General features: G+C 43.5%; 1 protein-coding gene across 1 annotated transcript; it reads right to left on the bottom strand.

Annotated features, from left to right (window-relative positions):
- Positions 1–735: 735 nt before the first annotated feature.
- On the bottom strand, positions 736–19,586 carry cnn3a (calponin 3, acidic a). The gene is made up of 7 exons (XM_063484540.1): positions 19,178–19,586; positions 6,487–6,608; positions 4,611–4,677; positions 4,344–4,481; positions 4,128–4,244; positions 3,739–3,885; positions 736–2,894 (listed from the first exon to the last, which is right to left on the bottom strand). Exons 1-7 carry the CDS (start codon positions 19,232–19,234, stop codon positions 2,559–2,561), a joined length of 984 nt encoding a protein of 327 aa, XP_063340610.1. The 5' UTR covers positions 19,235–19,586; the 3' UTR covers positions 736–2,558.
- Positions 19,587–19,668: the final 82 nt, after the last annotated feature.

Here is a 19,668-nt window from a genome sequence, read left to right as displayed (position 1 = left end):
TTACATGCACCATGAAGAGCCTTTACAGTCTTTTTATTGCACTATGGGACAAATCTTACTTTTCTAATCCATGTAAATGCATTTGAAAGTTTTCACCCATTCATCTGTCTTCTTAAGCTTCTCCAGTTCAGGATGAGAGGGTGGTTTGAGCCATAGTGTACACGCTGAACAGGCCAGCAGTCTGTTGCAGGGCTAGCACATAGAGGCAAACACTCATTCACATCTACCACCAATTTCAATCATCAGTTAACTGAACCCCACGCCTGTCTCACCTGGAGAAACTCCACACAGAAGGATCGTGGCCTGGAGTCAAACCCAGAACCTTCTTGCTGTGCGACATCATGTTAATCATCATTTGAAAGTTTCCTTTGTAGTTATTTAGGAGAAAAACTTGCACCCTGCAATTTTCTGCAGAAACAGTATCTTACCTTAGAAACAGCAGCTTCCAGTTCAGTTATATTACAACAGTCACCTCAGGGTGCTTCATACTGTAAGGCAGACCCTACAGTAACACATTATTCCTGACACATCTGTACATTGTATTGCCTTTACTGCACAAAGGTTCTGGTTTAGAAACAGTCTGGGGTCTTACTGTATCGTCTGCCTTTGCCTGAATGACTTTGATACGTCCAAATTGGCCATGACTCTGAAAAAGTGCACAGACCAGAGTGTTGGATAAATGTGGGAAATACTGCCACGTATATTTAAATCCATACATAACATAACTGACAGTGAGTTTTAACAAAACTATTACAGCCATGTTGTACACAGTCTCAACACTGTTGAGGCTCAAAGATGATGGGACACTGTCATGGCCAGGTAAGGCCTGTTCTCTCAATATTTCAAATTAGCAGATAAAAGACGTCCCTCAACAAAACGAAATTAGGGTAAAGCCGTGTGTTCATTATGAATAACAGGAGTCCAGCTAAGTTCCTACCAAGAGATTCAAAGTTTGAGCGTGCCTGGAAACAGTTTTGCTTTCATTCCAGAGGTCGTGCTTCGATTTCCTGTGCACAAATACAAACTGTGTACTAATATGGGACTGAGTCGCTCCCAGTAGCACATTACACAACAGCGTGGTTGCTGCACACTGACCAGTATATAAGGAGATTCTGCAGATAATCATTATTAGAAGTAAATTTACAGGGTTTATTTTCACTTCTTCCTTTCATGTTTGCAACGCTACATTGTTACATAAATGTAGACATGATATACTCCCCAGATAAAAAGTAGTACTAAAGTAACATTCCTGTACTGTATAACAGTATCTACTGTACACTACATCGATTAGCTACACACATCTTTGAGTTCAGGGAGGCTGGAAAGCCTGGATCATTCCAGCAGGAACAACACATTATTCCTTCAACCTAGCACACGTGTCTCTGTACGGTGAGAGAAAGCAGCCACAGGGGGGATACGTAGGATGAAACCTGGACCTGAAGATGAGGGTACTTTAGTCCTTGTTAGGAACAGCTGCTGCTAGAGAGCCGGTGCTACCAATCAGGAGGTTGTTGGTTTAATTCCTGGCTTCTCGCACGTAAATGCAACATGTTCTTGGGCAATTTACTGAAGCCCAAATTGCCTCTGATGACTGTGTGTATGCACGCGAGGTCGAAAGTACTTCAGCACAGAATAAAGCATCTGTATGAACGTGTGTGATTCAGGCTCTGAATACAAAATAGTGCTTTGATTATTAAAGTACCACACAGCGGTCCATTGTTGCCATCATACGATTATGATTTAGTTACTCTGAGTATCTCCTATTAGGATCTAAAGATTATTACATTTGGGGTCACACACTCTTGTTTTGTCAAAGACGATGCCTGTTAGGACCCGTACCTGTGTGGGGGAGTGGTTACAGTCTGACTTTGTCTGTTCCCCAACTATGAGCGCTGATGTCAGCCTCCAATCAGAGCCAATGCTTCACCTCACAACTGCACACTCGGAGCATCTTTCCACAGACGTGTACATGACCTGATTTCCATGTTAGCAGTAGAACCATGTTGTAGGCTGGGATTAGTGCGTGATCCAGGTTTAATATTAAAGATTTAAAACTTTATTTATAACATGTCATTTTCATTGTGGAACATAGAACAGCAGACTGCTTTACTTTGGGACACTGCACATAAATACAGCTCGGCGATACAAGAGGGCACAGAACAAAAGAGAACAAAGGGAGGCTGGAAATTCAGGACGCAACTCCGGTCTAGCCATTAGCATGAATCCCACACGAGGTACGTGCTCTTGGAGCCGACAAATGGATCAGCAACATTTAAGGAATGCAAAGAGCGGAATTTATCGGATTCATCGGCAGCGTCATCTCTACATCAGTGTTCCATCATTTCTTTTTATAAAAGAGGCTATTAGCTTAGAAAACAGCATCTGTCACTGTGTGTGCGCGCGTGTGGTGATTCTATGCTACGTCTTAAAGAGTCTAGGTGAAGACGAAATACAAAGCAACATTTCAGATAATAGAGAATAAAAAGACTAGCAAGGATAGCAAAAGACTTGCTCTGTTGTAGTGATAAAACACATTTGTTAACAGGTGGAGAGCCCGACTAGCAGTCGATGTTCTGATCGTTGTAATGACAGTCGTTGTGGTAGCCGGCGTGGTACTCGTCCTCGTGGAATTCAGCCTGATAGTCACTGTCGCTGATGTCAGAACCATTGGTGCCGGTGCCTTGGCTGCCGTTAGTGTGGATGACCGGCTCGGTGGGGGGGGCGCAGTACTTGGGGTCATAAACCTGGCGGCCCAGCCCGTACACACTCATTCCTTTCTGAGACGCCACCTTGTTGGTGCCCATCTGCAGAGAGATGGTGGTGTTGTCCAGCGGCTGCAAGGCCACTTTCTGATCAAAGATGTCTCTGCGAGTACCGGGGGCCGGCATGCCCGCCTACATGAAACGCAACATGGCAAACATCAGCACGACAAACACATGTACACACAGAGATGATTCAAAATGATCACTGAGGAATAACGTACAGAGCTTTAAAGAGTTTCTTCATCGGTCACACGTTTCAGATCAAACTCATTTTATTATTAGACAAAGGTGACTTTTTAAAATGATGGCTTTGCTTATTAAGAGAAAGATTCATGTATGTAATTCTGTGTGACACAGCCTGCTTCACCTCACTAAACACTTTACTGCACTCTCAGCAGAACTCACACGTTTACATTTACACGTTCTCATTCATACCCTCGCTCTGTACCCGACTCTCATCATGTCAGATTCGAATGATGCCTCATTTACATGATTACAGCTCTGTGTCACTCAGCATGTGAAGAGTCGTATAGATCTGGGGATCACGTTCCACTCAAGTGTCTCACATGTTGTCGATACACTTTTGGAGTAATGCTGGGAGGTTGGCCACTCCTGGGAGGGCGCTGCTCCAGGTCTCCTCCATTTGTGGTTTGAACGAGCCCCAAACGGCTTTGTTACCCAAATGCAGACTGATGTCACTGAGTTGGTTTTTGAAAACTTAAACTTCATTTCCTGCAGGACTGGCCTGGTGTAGCTAGTGTTTTCACACAGGGCCCAGTGAGCTTTGAACAGCTTTTTTCCTTTAAGAAATGAAATCTTCAGGTTATCTTTGTCTAATCTTAACATTTGTTTGATGTCTTGAGACACCAAGTGTGGACAATATGCAAAACGAATAATCATAATAATGATCAGGGAGTGGTCCAATACTGTCACAGCACGACACATGGTAGAGAATAAAGACGGGGCTGGGGTTCACCTGGCTGGCTCCTTTGTTGGTCCCCATCTGTAGGCTGATGGTGGTCTGGTCATAAGGTTTGTCAGTGTGAGTCTTTGGATCGTACAGATGTCGTCTCGTTCCATACGCAGTCATTCCAGCCTGACTTGCACACTTGTTTGTTCCCATCTGAGAAACCAAAGCCAGAGACACGAGCTCACCAAACACAGCTGTCAGTTCGTCTTATTTCACTCTGCAGTGAACTGTTGGCATTTAAACGGACCCTAAACGTATCAGGTTTAAATGCAGTTCAAACAGGGAGTGTTTCTCTGCTGTACGACCATCAAAAGACACTAAAGTGGTTTTATTTAAATCTTATGATGAAACATCAACTCGGTAATCTCGGGTCATGTGACAGTCACTTCATTTACCTGCAGTCCGATGACACACTGGCCAGCCTTGATCTTCTCATCATCAAAGTGTCGAGCTTGTTTGTCTGCATATTTCACTCCGATATCAATCTTTGTGTCCATGCCTTTAGTCTTTGCCTGTCAGATAACACACGCTCGTCAGACCGATGACGCTTTATGTTCTAGAACAGAAGAAAGACGCGCTCGCTGAACACTCTGTGCTGTGCGTGCACTCACCATGCTAGCCAGTGCGAGTAGCGTTGTCTGGACTTGAGTCATGTTTCCATTTTCAAACAGGTCATTGGCCTCAAAGATGTCATTGGGCTTCAGGCCATAGGCCAGGATAGCTTTTATGAAATTCCCAAGGTTTTCCAGCTGCAGAGAGCATTGGGGAAACAGAGTGATAAGAGTGGAGACGGAGCACTAATACGACTGCTGGTGAAATGAACGAGTCGGGCTGACGTGCTTTAGCTCCAGCTCTGCAGTGTTTGTGGGTCGTCTCACCTTGTGCCAGTTGAGCTGTGAAAGGTTGATTTTCTTCACTGAACCAGGCTGCAGCTTATTAATCAGTCTGTGAGACGCAGGAAAGAAAACATCACATTATTCCCACTGCTACAGTGGATATCATGTGACTGCAGTTCAGACACATTTCCTTCATTTGAGAGGACATTACATCACTCACATAACTTCCTGTTTTACCTTCATAAGTACCATCAAACCAAAAATTCACCTGAAATGTGAATTTCTTCACAAATCAAGTTCAAACCATTAGAGAATATTCATAACCATCCCACAGACATAATGTACAGGTAAACATCAGTACTACTGACATCGAGTCACGATCTTAAATATGACCGAGGCTAGGAACCACAGGCCTTTAAGGTGGCAGTAATCTAACCACTACTTAAAAGTCTGTGTTTGGTTATTATACACCAGCCATCCTTTAATTTAAAACAAAACAACAGCAGATCATCTGCAGAGGAGCCTGAAGAGTTTCAGTCAGGATTCATCACAGTACAGAAACTGATGAACATCTGGTCTTTTGAACAGCTGCTGTTGAACCACCTGGAGGACATCCCAAAGCTCCTGATGGACCCACTGCAGTGTGCCTACCAAAGCGGCCGGCCGAGGGTGCAGCCAGTATGGGACTGCACTACATCCTGCATCACCTTGACAAACTGGGGACGTATGCCACGATCCTGTTTGTGGACTTCAGTGCCGTATCCTATACATCCTCCGGAGGATGTCTAGGACCATCAGCACTGGCCTCCCCCAGGAGTGCCTCTCCACAAACGACTGCACCTCAGGAGAACCACCATCGTTGGTCTGATCACAACAACGACGAGGCCAGCTCAACACTGTAGAGATGACGGTGGGCTTTCAGAGACACTCAGCTTTCTAAACAATACAGCACCCACTCTGGATCACTTCAGATTCCCAACATCCACCTTTTCACGCAATCAGACACATAGACTGTGTCTGGAAGAAGGCCCAGACACAGTCTATGTGTGAGGACTTCCTGCAGCAACTCAGGAAGTTCAAGCTGCCACAGCAGGTCATCTTCTACACTGCCATCATCCAGTCTGTCACATGCACATCAATTACTGTCTGGTTCAGTTCAGCCCCGAAGACTGCAACAGACAATCAGGTCTGCAGAGAGGATCATCACCTGCCTTGCATCTAGGACCTGTGCAGGTCCAGGAAACAGGCTGAGAACATCTCTGCAGACTCCTCCCATCCTGTTCAAACTGCTGCCTTCAGACCACCGTCTAGGTTTTCTTCCCTCAGGCCGTCACTCTGATGAACACTGTGAAATAAGCTGTTATAGCATTCATATGTGCATTGGGCTACTATTGTGCTCAGTTTGTATAGTTTCTTAGACTTTGTGTAACTTGTTTTCTCTTACTTTTTGTTTGCATGCATAGATCAAAGTGACCCAGAGTCAGAGTCCGTGTTTGTGGACACAAATTTGGCCAAATAAAGAGGATCTGATGATGCCGACTTTGCAGAGTGGGTTTTTTTGTACGTTTTTTTCAACAAACTCTCCAATTTTCAAAACTGTTCCGACATCTGTCCTGTATGTCTGCATGTCTCTGAGCTTCTGTGCAGGAACATCATGAAAACAGCAGTAAAAACTGCTATGATCAGTGTCCTGCTGCATCGGCCGCACAGGTTAGAGAAACTGAGAGGTGCATGACTGGCTGACGCACCACAAAGAGTGGGTGTTACAATAAACAGAGCCTTGGTTTGGTGATACGTGTCAAACTGCATTCAATCGATTAGAAAACATACTTAATGTTACATGGAATTTGCTTTTGTCTCCATTACAAACATCAAGAGGCTCAACAACGTCAGTAATACAAGAGCAAACAGAACTCACTCGCAGAGGATGACCCCGTCCTTCAAGCCTTTCTGGAAATTCTCTCCAATAGACATTCCGGTCACCTCTTCAATCCAGAAACGGAGCTCCTCCTCTTTCTGTGGGTCATATTTTTGAGCAATCTGGAGAGATTAAAACACAAATAATAATATGACCACATGAGTCTGTGAAAGCACAGCTGCTAGCACCAGTGCCCAGCAGACATGCTAAGCCTTAAAAGACATCATAGCTTTTAAAAATCATCAATCATGTTTCATCTGACCAAAGCCTTTTGGCCTTTATGAATGTATAACGTGTACTGTTTGGTTATACAGAACTAAAAAAAGGGATGGTAGAAATATTTCACCCTCACAGGGTGCTGTAGAGTCAAAGGTCACCCTCACAGGGTGCTGTAGAGTCAGAGGTCAGCCTCACAGGGTACTGTAGGGTCAAAGGTCAGCCTCACAGGGTACTGTAGAGTCAGAGGTCAGCCTCACAGGGTACTGTAGGGTCAAAGGTCAGCCTCACAGGGTACTGTAGAGTCAAAGGTCAGCCTCACAGGGTACTGTAGGGTCAAAGGTCAGCCTCACAGGGTACTGTAGAGTCAGAGGTCAGCCTCACAGGGTACTGTAGAGTCAGAGGTCAGCCTCACAGGGTACTGTAGGGTCAGAGGTCAGCCTCACAGGGTAGTGTAGGGTCAAAGGTCAGCCTCAGAGGGTAGTGTAGGGTCAAAGGTCAGCCTCAGAGGGTAGTGTAGGGTCAAAGGTCAGCCTCAGAGGGTAGTGTAGGGTCAAAGGTCAGCCTCAGAGGGTAGTGTAGGGTCAAAGGTCAGCCTCAGAGGGTACTGTAGGGTCTGGGCACTCTTAAATAACAGAGTTTTGGCCACTTGCAGCAGAAACAGCTTTTTTAAAACCTTTTCTCAGTAAGTTTAATACCACGAGTGACACACTAACAATGTAGTCGTGGGAATAATAGAATTATGGTTTACAGGCGCTTGTGTCTTAAATCATTATCAATTAAACGAAACATCTTCTGCTAAGGTCCAAGAGTCTCTCTGTGTTGTACTTTAAGTGGTGGGGCTGTCACATAGTACACTTTCCATCAAAGGTTTTTACATGTTAACCTTGAACAGTCGTTTTCTCTTAAGCTCTCCATCAATCACAGTAAAAGACTGAAACAGGGAGTTCCTAGAAAGAGGTCAGGGAGGTAACGGAGAGCAGCCAGCAGGGCTTTTCTTCTTATCAGTTTGATTTAGAACAGGCACTGGCATTTTGCTTCTAATTATTACTGTTTTGGGGTTTTTAAGATGCCAAGTAACACATCGAGTTACCCGTTCACCTGATAAAGAACTCTGCTGATAGATTAAAGTGGTTCTATGGGAGAGGACACAATCAACGGAACATAAAGCGCCCTTGCTGATCACTGTGGTTTGTTCTATTCTATCATGTGGACTAAACAAAAACTCCTGCTGGGATCAGCTCGTGCCCCAAACACATCTGGAAGCCTCACTTTCCACTGAATCCATCTCACCAGGTAATCCTGTGCTACAGAGGACAGATGGACCACAACCCAAAGTACAGGGACTCTGCTTTTCTAAAGCATACAGAGGAACGATGGAGGAGTTTTATCTGAAAATATCTCTGAGTGTTTGTTTTTGTTTCATCATATTGTAAATATATTAGCCAGAAAAACAACTGCTCCAAAACTACTGTTGATATATCATTTAAAAACATCCATTTCCAACTTGAAGTCGGGCCACATATTTATTTGAACAGAGCCATTCACTCAGGCAGCCAAGCTGCTTTGTTTGTAGTGTGTGGTAACACAACTGGCTGGCTCCCAGTTCAGTTACTAAAACAGACAGAAAATCATGAAAAACTGGACAAAGTTCAGAATGTGATAACAAAACGGTTTCTTTGAACTTCTGTGATGAAGCAGGAAATGCACACACACAGAGCTCATGCACAAACATGCAAAGAAAGCATCTTTCCCAGACTTGGATGGATAAAGCTGCTTTATGGCCAACTGTCCACTGAATAAGGACTGATTAGATCTGTGGGGCTTTTCTTTGTCAGTGCTGTCATGTTTAGCTATGGGCACTTACATGTTTTTTAAAAAATCCCCCCAACACTTCACAAACTCAAAATGCAAAATTTTCCCTCAAAACTCCAAATTTCAGTGGAGCTTGAGAGCATTTACTTTGGAGCAGGTTCTTGTTTTTAGCTGGCACTTAGTCCATGAGAAGCTCAGAGAAGCGGCTGTCCCACATCATGCCAGAGACTTGGTGGATCCCAGGTTGTTCCTGAACATCCTAACCAATCTTCTCCAATCTGAGGAAGACAATTTGAGTCTTCCTCTCGACCTTGGCAAAGAGGGGAGCATTCGAAGAGCTTGTCCTTGCATACAACTGTTAGAACTCATTATCTTGGAACCTGCAGTTGTTCCAAAATGGTTCCATTTCTGAACGACTTTCAGTTTGGTCAAACAGATCCTTTTTATACTGGCAGAGAAAAACTACCAGCTCTAATAAAAAGGGGTTAAATTTAGCGGCCTGGACTGTAGGTCTCAAGGGTCTGTTACATGTTACTCCAGCAGTTTAAAAGTCAGAGTTATTTGTACTACTGAGGATCAGTACTCAGATTTTTACCCTTAAAAAGGGTTAAATGTCTAAACTTCTTTAATGAAGGATATTTTATTAAAGCAAATTAGCAAAGCAAAAACAAATGCAGATAGTAATAATCACAAAATAATAACCACCTGAAATATCTAATTAACCTAGTGTGAGCTAACGCTGACCCTTGTGAATAAAAAGCTTGGAGAGACGATGAGCACCATCAGATCTGAAGATGCACTCTCCCCGTGTTAGATGCGGATCAGAAATCCAAATCTTCTTGAGCTCTTCAGATTTTAAAGTTCAAACTTTTCTTCTTTTCTGTCTTATTGTAACATAGAATTGCCATTACACACGAACACTGAGGCGCATATGAATATGCTTCATGTTTCATCTGTCTTCAGATCATGATGAGCACGTTCTTACATCCATTTTAATCCACTTATACAGAAATGCTTTGACTTGTTTCTCTTCCAAACATGTATTTGCTACACACACACACGCACACACACACGCACACACCTTTATTAAATCATAATAAGTTTCACTATTCTCTCATTTTAAACACCACTATTACAATAAATACAATGAACAACCCAATAAGAATAAAGAAATAAAAATAGTTCTGCAGATACCTCGTTTTATCCGACCACCAGTCCAAAAAACACCAAATTATCTTCTGTAAATATCAAACAAAACGCTGCCTCCTCTCCCAGTTCCTGATAAAAGCCACAAGAAAACCAGTCAAACAGCCTCCGTCTGATTCTGACCATCAGCAGGGTTTCCCATCGTTGACAGTTTGTTTTTTTTAAACTGTCATCAGTACCAAACAGCATGCATTTGGAAACACGACCAGTGAAACCAGTGCTCTGCCCAACACAAGCATGGTTATGTACTCTGAACTGGTTCCACAGTGGAACTGACTTTTCAAACTCTTCACAGATTGTGTCACAGCTTTAGTTTCAGACGCAGCTGTTTCAAGGCTGTCAGTCACTACTGTTGCCTAAAGTCTCACATTTTTACTGAACAAAGAGTAAATCAGCACGGAGGAACTCCAGTTTGAGTAACCAGTCTGACTTACAGACTCATCACACACCAACACACTGCAGTGTGATCATGTTAGGATTTTACAGCTCTGATCACAGCATTTCCCTCCAACAGCCTGAGGAAACATGGCAACAATGTGTCCACGGCAGCAACTTTATAATCGTGTGAAACATGTTGGTCAAATATTCAAAAATGATTTTTAAAAACCCAACAAACCGAACACTTTCCAGTTACAGACACTGCAGCTGCTGCAGCTGTAATAGTAATGTCACAGTCATGTTCCCCATCAAATACATGCTCATACTGACATTTTACTCAATATTTAGTTTTCATTTTGAAATAATGCATTTTTAGATACACACATACATATATGTATGTATGTGTTTAATAAATGGTCTGTCAGCCCATTATCAGGTTTTTCCAAAACACACTGAAATCTGATTCAACATGATGATCTCAAACAGCAGGTTTCAGTCCAGCACTCACGCTGAGCACACAACAGGAAAAAACTTTACACTGTAATCGAAAACCAGTGAAATAAATGGTACAATACTGGAAACTAAAGCATGTCGAATACTTGCTTTAGTTTTATGACCAACGTAAAATTCTTTGGTCACAATGAAGAAAATTGTACTTTTATGTAACGTTCGCCTGGCTGCTCCATGCTGCATGCCAAACTGCTGGGGTAACATACTGAACCCGAGTCTGAGTACTAATATAATCAAACTATTATTCTGGTATTTCAGCACAAAAGCAACAAAGAAATCTCACTGCAAAAGACAACTAGTGACAAGTCTGTAAAACACTCCTGTCATATTTATCAATGTCATCTTTATGGCTAAAGCTGGGTGTCATCTGCACTTCAGTGAAAACACATGCTATACTTGCTAATGACACTGCCTAAGAGAAGCATGTATAATGTAAACAGAACTGGTTCTACCACAGAACCCTGTGGAACTCCATAATAACCTTTACTAGTTACATTAACAATTTGCAGGCTGTTAGATATGATTCAAACCCTGCAGCACCAGTGCAATATTGGATACTGTACTAATGCTGCATGTGCAGCATGTAAAGACCAACAGGGGGGCTCTAAGCTAGTGTACTCCTGAGCCCAGGTAAACAGGACAGGTTAGGGCAGGAAGGGCATCTGGCATAAAAACCTCGATAAAATCAAACATATCGTAATAAATAAGATTTCCATACCGGATCAATCAGAGCCCGGGCTAACAATGAAACTCAGGAGATGTACTCGACATGAATTATGCAGCACGTCTACTGAACAGACCGGAATAACACGATCTGCCGACTGAGCCGAGTGAAAAGTAGTGGGCGGACGGTCTGCTGGATCGAGGCATTGAAGAATCTCAGGAATGTGATGTATGCTGACAGGATAAGAGCGTGTACTCCTGATCGCAGGTTATGCAATGGAAGCCATTTGCTGCTCTGCTTTTGTTGACACAGGAGAACAAGAGTCATATTTACATATTTAGAAGGAACATGGCTTCACACCAACATGACTCAAAATCCAGAACTTTGTTAGGGAATCATATCCAGTTCTTATATCGACACCATTATCAGAGCACACGGCAATATGACAGCATCCTAAAAACCTGTTTAAAATGGGAGAGCACCAGCCCTGCTGCAGGACGCCCGGCCTGCTGCAGGACGCCCGGCCTGCTGCAGGACGCCCGGCCTGCTGCAGGACGCCCGGCCTGCTGCAGGACGCCCGGCCTGCTGCAGGACGCCCGGCCTGCTGCAGGACGCCCGGCCTGCTGCAGGACGCCCGGCCTGCTGCAGGACGCCCGGCCTGCTGCAGGACGCCCGGCCTGCTGCAGGACGCCCGGCCTGCTGCAGGCCATAATTCTCCTGTCTCTGATCAAGGCTTTATCTGTGCTTCAACTTTCAGAGGGAGTGTTACTTTCAAACAGTGCACGATGCTGCTTTCAGAGTAATCATGATGTAGTGCAGTGGTTCCCAAAGTGGCGGGCACAGAGCCATTGCAGGGGAGGCGCAGTATGATTTTTATAAGAAAACACTGCTAGTGTAATGGACACAAACGCAAAGCAGAGGTTGAAGCATCATCAAATATGCTTCCAAACCAACCTCATTCCAAGCCAAAGACTAGAACAGGTAGGTCTCCCCGACAGAATGAGTTTCCCCTGCATCGGGAGCACGCGCTGGGCTCTCCAAATCACGGACAAACAGGATCCCACATTCTTGATTCTTAGTTCCCAAACACTTCTTATAATGACTAACTACTGCTGAAACTTTGGAGATTTTAGCACTTTGTACAGTTACAGGAGGATAAAAGTAATTATCAGGCAAAATGTCCTTTGTTTGTTAAAATAATCCCGTCCGATACCACGTGAGAACAATAAATATATAATTTTCTGTTGTGACCCTCAAACTGAATGGTATGGAGGCCCGTTTCCGCCACTAAAAAAAAAAAGAAGTATCCACATAACTCCAAATTTTGAGTTATTTTCTCGAAATTTTCGACTTAACTCAAAATTTTGAGAAAAGTAGCTCGAAATTTTGACTTACTTCTCTCAAAATTTCGAGTTAATAACTCGAAATTTTGAGTTAGCGCTGCCAATCAGTAATCTACGTGAATGGCGTCATTTCCTTGTTACCTGGAAGCTGAAGCCCTCAGCTACAAATACTACAGCTAAGCTACCGGTATTACATCCAGTCATAAATGCACAAATTGCTGATTATTTTCAGCATGGCTTCACAAATGATGAAATCCTTGTGTTATTAGCTGAATCACATGGCGTTACTATCAGCAAACGTACTCTCGAAAGCGCCAATTTGTTGCGATCGGGTTTTGAGTGCGCGTTCCACGTAGATTACGATTGACAGAGCTAACTCGAAATTTCGAGTTATGGATACTTGTTGTTGTTGTTGTTGTTAGTGCCTTCCACAGAATGGTAATGTAACAACACTCACCTTTCACAAAACTAAAACATCACTACTTTCACGTCTAACTGTCTATAATGGAGGCGGAGTAAACTGGATCCCGTGCCCAGCCAGTGATGCAGGAGGAACACGTTGTGTCGGTGATACCGACCTTGGCACAACACTGATCCTGCATGGACAGACAGTATCCCACAGTTTGATGCTTTTAAACCCATTTTGCACACAGAGACATTTTTTGAAAAATGTATTGACAGTGATGTTGAATATTCTTACACAGTGAAAAAAAAAAAAACATAAAATAAAATAATACAAAAAATAAAATAATTACACCATAAAGATGGTTTTTCTGTTGTTTCAAAGAGGCAGTAGTTTATGTTATTGCAGCCTGTAATTTGTTTAATCGTTTACCAAAGGTTTGAGCTGTGGAATAAACTGCAACGGGGTTTGAACACAAAATATGGGTGTGCGTGGTTGGAGGACGTGTTTGTCCGGGGGGGGGGGGGTTCTTGTAAAATTGAGGGGGGCCTAGCAAAAAAGGTTTGGGAACCACTGACGTAGCATATGGCATCAGAAGCTTTCACATGTTTTTCATGGGTGCATACAAAGGAACCATGGTGGTTCAGGCTCCTCTCTGCATGTCATCAAAAAGGAAGCGTCCCCTCCATTCATGTCTATATGAAACACAGTGTGTGAGCCAACAAACTCACATAGCTTCAGATATTATGTCCCTCTGTACAAACACACTGTGTACAAGTACACTAGTGTTTCCCCGTTTGAGACTTTCCACTGTGATGATGGAAAATACTTTAAATATTTAGACATTTTTGGGCTCTGGGAAATTTTAACTAATATAAAACCTGCAGATTAAACTTTCCTGAGCTGATCTGTTTTACAGATGCTTCTTTGATACTGCCAATGCTAATGCTAACGTCAGCAATAGCACACGCCTGGATGAACGGGATGGCAGTCAGGCTGAGTGCATTCGTCCCATAGTGCTGTGTTGTGATCCAGGTAATCATTTACTGTCATCCACAGAAAGGAAATCCTGGAAGTGGAGTTCACCTGGAATGTTCCGGCGGAGCACCGGTGGCCTTGCATTGGCTGCAGCTCTGTATTAGGATGAGCCTTAAATGATGGACAAGAACAGTGTAAACTGCACGCTTTAATGGGTGTTCATGGACGAGCTGAGTCTGCAGCTTATCTGCTCACACTGACCAGTCTGGTCCAAAACTCACTGCACAGTTTGTCCACTCACATGTCAATAACTTTGTTTTCCCCCAACATGTTGGGACATTTACTGTATCTGTGGCAAACATCAAATAATTCCTCCACTTCTCCATGTGAGCCGTTGACTTCTGACTCGTACATACAAACAACATGTGTGCAGCTCTTTCACAACATTTTAAATGTCACCATTTATAACTTGCTGCAAGGGTCTCCATTTTCCAAATACCTGACAATTAAATGATCCTGAGTCTTTAATTATGTTGATAAACTATAGAATAGAATAGAATAGAATAGAAAACCCTAATGTTGTCATTGGACGTGTACAATCAAACTGTGGGTGCTCCACACCAACTGTGCAGGAATCAATCATAAACAGAATAATAGAAATGCATACAAGACAAGAGAAAAGGCCCACAGGAGCAGCACAGTGGATGTGGTCTGAGAGTGGAGTCTGTGTGCCTGAGGTGTGGGAGCACCATGAGGTGTGGGAGCACCATGAGGTGTGGGAGCACCATGAGGTGTGGGAGCACCATGAGGTGTGGGAGCACCATGAGGTGTGGGAGCACCATGAGGTGTGGGAGCACCATGAGGTGTGGGAGCACCATGAGGTGTGGGAGCACCATGAGGTGTGGGAGCACCATGAGGTGTGGGAGCACCATGGGGCAGTCCTTGTCCTGCTCTGCAGCCTGGATGAGCTTGGTCTGCTGAACCAATGAAGGAGCACTACTCTCAGTTAATGTTTCACTGCCTCAAATCTAATGCAGTATATTCACCTGGTTAAACACATTATGGAATTGATCATTTAAGTAGTAATTTGGCAGATGTTGGTCACACTGATATGACCATGAGAAACAGGCTCTGGAAGGAGGACATGCTACAGCTAAAAGCTGCGGCTGTGCACACACACTTTGTTATTGCTGATACGACACTACAGTGCAGGACTTGTGTGACTGGACTGTATCCACACTGCTGACTGACACTCTGGCACATTTATTTGTGCCTCCCATTTTTTAGTTACTGACCAACAGACACTTCTTTCTCTCACGTTAAACTGGTTGCTTTATGTTCACTCTGTTTCTTTGTTTCATGGTGAAGAGCAACAAAAGCTGATTGATGCATTTTCTTTGCTGAAACTCTAATACTGAGCATTGTACTGAACAGAGTATACCATGTAATATCCCAGGAGGCAGACACATTCATTTTTGTAAAGAAGTTTTTCTTACACTGAAAGCTAACACACAAAATCAGAAAGCTGTGCACTGTCCAAACAGAAGCTGATGCTCGTCTGAGTGTCAGCCAGATGTGAGACTAGCTGCAGTGTTTCTAAGGCTGCTGTTGTATGTCCTGTTTTTTGTAACAGCACAGAGCCCATGTGACTTGGTTACAGTCTGTACTAGTGCTGGGCGATATGACGATATATATCGTGTGGACGATAGAAAAGTGTCTATCGTGTCATTTGTCTTCTATCGTTTCTATCGTTTCTAACCCTAATTTTATAAATTATTACATAAAATATATCATTAACCCTTTACAACCGGTCGGAGCAGGCACACTCCGTTTTGCCTAACTATTTTTAAACCCCTGTAGAACTGGAACCACATAAGCTAGCGCAATAATTGTTTTTGCATATGAAACCGTAGGAGTTGTACTTACATCTTATTCCATTAGCTTGCCCTAGATCACGGTTTCCTTCCACATATAGCTTTGCAAAAATTGCATAAAAAGCGCTTCCAGCAACAAAAACATAATATTCCAGACTTGCAGTAACAAAAACATAATATTCCAGAAACAGGCTTTGCCGATCCGATCAGCTGTTCATAACACTTCCTACGTTGGAATATAAGTCAGCGCAACTATCGCATGTCCGCCATTACCTGTCCGAAACCGGAAGTGACGTCATTTTCGCGGAAAATTTAGTTTTTTACCTTCAAAGCCTATGTTGGTGTTTTTAAAAGTCATGTTTGACTTTATGCTTTTCTGTATCGTTTCTGGGATGCTTAGAAGTCAAATTAGTGTATCTCAAACATAAACCTATGACGACACTCAAAACAAATTTCTTGTGGTTGGAAACTATTTTGTGCAACTTTTTTGTATTTACAGTTTTGAGGGATAAGCCTCTTAAATTTCTCTAACTAGAAATATATCTAAAAAACAAAACAAAAACGATTTTCAATTTTTTGTAGTTTATTGCACTTTTTTTGCAATTTATGTAGTTACTATGGACTTAATGCATACATATGATTAAAATTTGGGCTATAACGGTTGTATTGATGTATAGCAACTTGAAATGCTCCCACAAATGGCACTACAGCATGTAAAATGTAAAGATAAGCTCTGGCGGACTTGGTTCTATGGTAGGTCTTAAAAGGTTAAATAGCCTGTGCAAATATATTAGTGTTGTCTTCTCACTATACATGCTCTTAACTTTATGCAAGAGAAAATAAAGTATAAAAAAATGATATTTTTCGCAAAGAAACTCTGTCTTGTGGTTTTGCGACATGGTGCTGCTTTACGTGCACCCGGATTTGCGACATACTTTACGGTAACTCAAAACAAAGACTGCACCCTCTCCACTCGCTGTTTACAAACTGCATACTTTCCAGATGACCACAGGTCAGGTGGTATATCGTGATATATATCGTTATCGTGATATAAAAGAATTCATATCGTGATAAATATTTTTTCCATATCGCCCAGCACTAGTCTGTACCATGAATGTGACACAAACAGAATTAGCAGCTAACGAACATTAGTCAAAGCTAACCAGCAGCTACTTTCATAATGTCCATCTCTGTACTGGAAACAGTCTGATGGAGCTTCACATGCTCACCTGCATTTCCAGATGTTGAACTTAAGTTCTGAGGAGACTGATTTAGGTCATGAGGACTAATTGTTTGTTCATGTTAAGACAGACACACATAGTTTGTGTGCTTGTAGGGAAGTGTCTGCAGTGACATCACCACAGAGCCTAAAGTTCATCCTCTGATAATGAAACCTGGGCAAAGTACTCTGAGGGTTCTGAAACTGGTACGCTGGCTTTGCCACATCGAATTCTTATCGGCTGTAGACGGGAAACGGGAAACACGGATGGAACTTCCAAGTCGGAAAAAAGTGTCTTCAATCTGCAGCCAGATAACTGTGGTTATCAAAACATTTATTAATTAAAATAAGTTCATGGGAAAACATTTCTCTGTCTTGCAGTCTGTGAGCGTCTTCCTTCTTTGTTTCTGGGCTCTGTCACTGACTTTGGGTCACACTGAATAGAAAATAAGTCTGTTTTATAAATCGTTGTCATTCTGTGTTTCAGAAGCACATACTCACGACCTGGTGGCCTGTCAATCACAAGACATTAGCAGATCGTTGCATAGGCAAACCTTTTGAATACAAGCGCGCTGGTCCACACAGGTGTCCACACAGGTGACCACACAGGTGACCACACAGGTGACCACACAGGTGTCCACAGACACAAACTACACCTTTCTTGGCTGCTACCTCAAAGCACACTGTGCGCTGTCTGTCCTGCGTGCTGCACAATAACATTCAATATTTAATATCTACTGTTAGATAGATTATTGTGATGCTGTTGTGTTTATTATGCTGCTCTTTTTTTCCTTCTCTCAACAGGTGATCCAGGTGAAAAGTGCCTTTTCCTCACTCTCCCTCTTCCCCTCTGTTTTTCTCTTTCTTCCTCTCCTCTCCCCCAGTCATGTCTGTCCCGTCTGCAACAACTGAAAATAAAATAAATACATAATAATAATAATAATAATAATAATAATAATAATAAAAGGTCAACCAAATGGACCACTATGGCTAGGCCGTGATGATCCACTTGGTAAAGTAAATCTGTTGGGTATCTTTCTTTGCCTTCAGACAATCATTGTGATGCTAGAGAACCAAAGGGGACATCGGCAGATGAACGTGGGTTTGGTCAGACCCTCTTTGGCTGACATGGGGAACATCTACCTTTGGTACGGCGCGTCATTCATTGTTAAAATCTCAGACTGCTGACAGAAAACAGGACAGAAGATGAGGCCAAAGGCAAACAAACGTCCTGGTACACGAACAGCAAAACACTAACTCGTCCACATACACGCAGACTGTCAGTGTGCCCACCCACTTCTTAGGCTTACACAAAAGATGTGTTTTCAAATCAATCCTCTCGAAACTCCAAGTTTGCAGAAGTCCCACCATGCAGCGAGTCATGCGTGGCGTGGGTAATGTAAATCTCACGGGGCATCATGAACACGCACTAATAGATGGAGGCATTGTGAGGAGCAGACAGAAGAAACGCGAACTTCGTGGAGAGTGTGCGTTTGTACGTGTTTCTGATGGCGTCATCCTTCAGCCATCCCTCACAGACTGTCCACGGAGACTGAGAGCAAAGACACGACGCGTTTGCCGTGAAACTAACAGATGGTTTGGTTCCGTCTCTGAATATTTACCACGACACTGATTCCTGTTCTAACACTGCTCCTAAAATCTGAGGCAACATGGAAGCATCTGAGTGTGTCCGGGCCCGGGCTCCCCCCCAGCAAAAACTACAAATCCCATTTAGCTTCTCGTCATCAAACATCTTCATCACAACATCTTCATCACAAGTTCAACAAACTGCCGCCGTGTCTGTTTTTAAACGCGTAAAAAGCACCGAGACGGCTGTGGTCACAGTAACGCTCCCCGCGTCTTTCTTCGTGCTGGACACGAAGGAAAAAGTTCCCGAGCGCTGGGAACAAGTTCGGGAACGTTCGGCGCGTTCAGACAAACAAGAGGACTGAAACTTTGTTTAAACACTCGCGTTCGGCCCACAGTGAGACACACCGACGGGCCCGTGGGCTTCTAGCATCCACACAAAAAGTCTGAAAGCGAAGGAAACGTGAGCCAAAGTAAAGACGCGACCGAAGCACTTACTTTGCTCTTCACCTCAGCAGACAGTCCGTAGGCTGGTCCCTTATTAAAGTGAGTCATCGTGGCGCTTTTGGAACCCACAGGATTACTCGCAAAATCCGCGGAGTCGTCTGTGGAAAAACGGATTTCTCAGCGACTGTTTCGGCCCAACGGGAGCTCAAGTAGTGTGCGAGGCTTCCAGCGCAGAGTACGGTCAGCCCCCCGCCTCCTGTCCCCTCCCCTCAGTATCAGCTGCGTCCTGAATGAAGCCCTGGATGTGAATGCAACTTCCACACATGACCAAAACTTTCCATACCGGGATCATTTTTAGGAATCCTGTTCAGCTCAGCTTTGGTCTGCAGGCTGGCTGAAAACAAAAAGCTGCTGCAGCTTTAACTCAGAGCAGCGAACCAAGTCCCACAGCAACCGAGAAACCAGGTCATCCTGGAATGTGTGGGTGGACATGTCCGATATGGATGGTGACCGTCCATCTTTCTCCTCTCGTGCAGTGACTC

This window comes from Pelmatolapia mariae, linkage group LG9 (genome assembly GCF_036321145.2).
Source record: "Pelmatolapia mariae isolate MD_Pm_ZW linkage group LG9, Pm_UMD_F_2, whole genome shotgun sequence".
NCBI lineage: Eukaryota > Metazoa > Chordata > Actinopteri > Cichliformes > Cichlidae > Pelmatolapia > Pelmatolapia mariae.
This window is presented reverse-complemented; position numbering and strand designations above follow the sequence as displayed.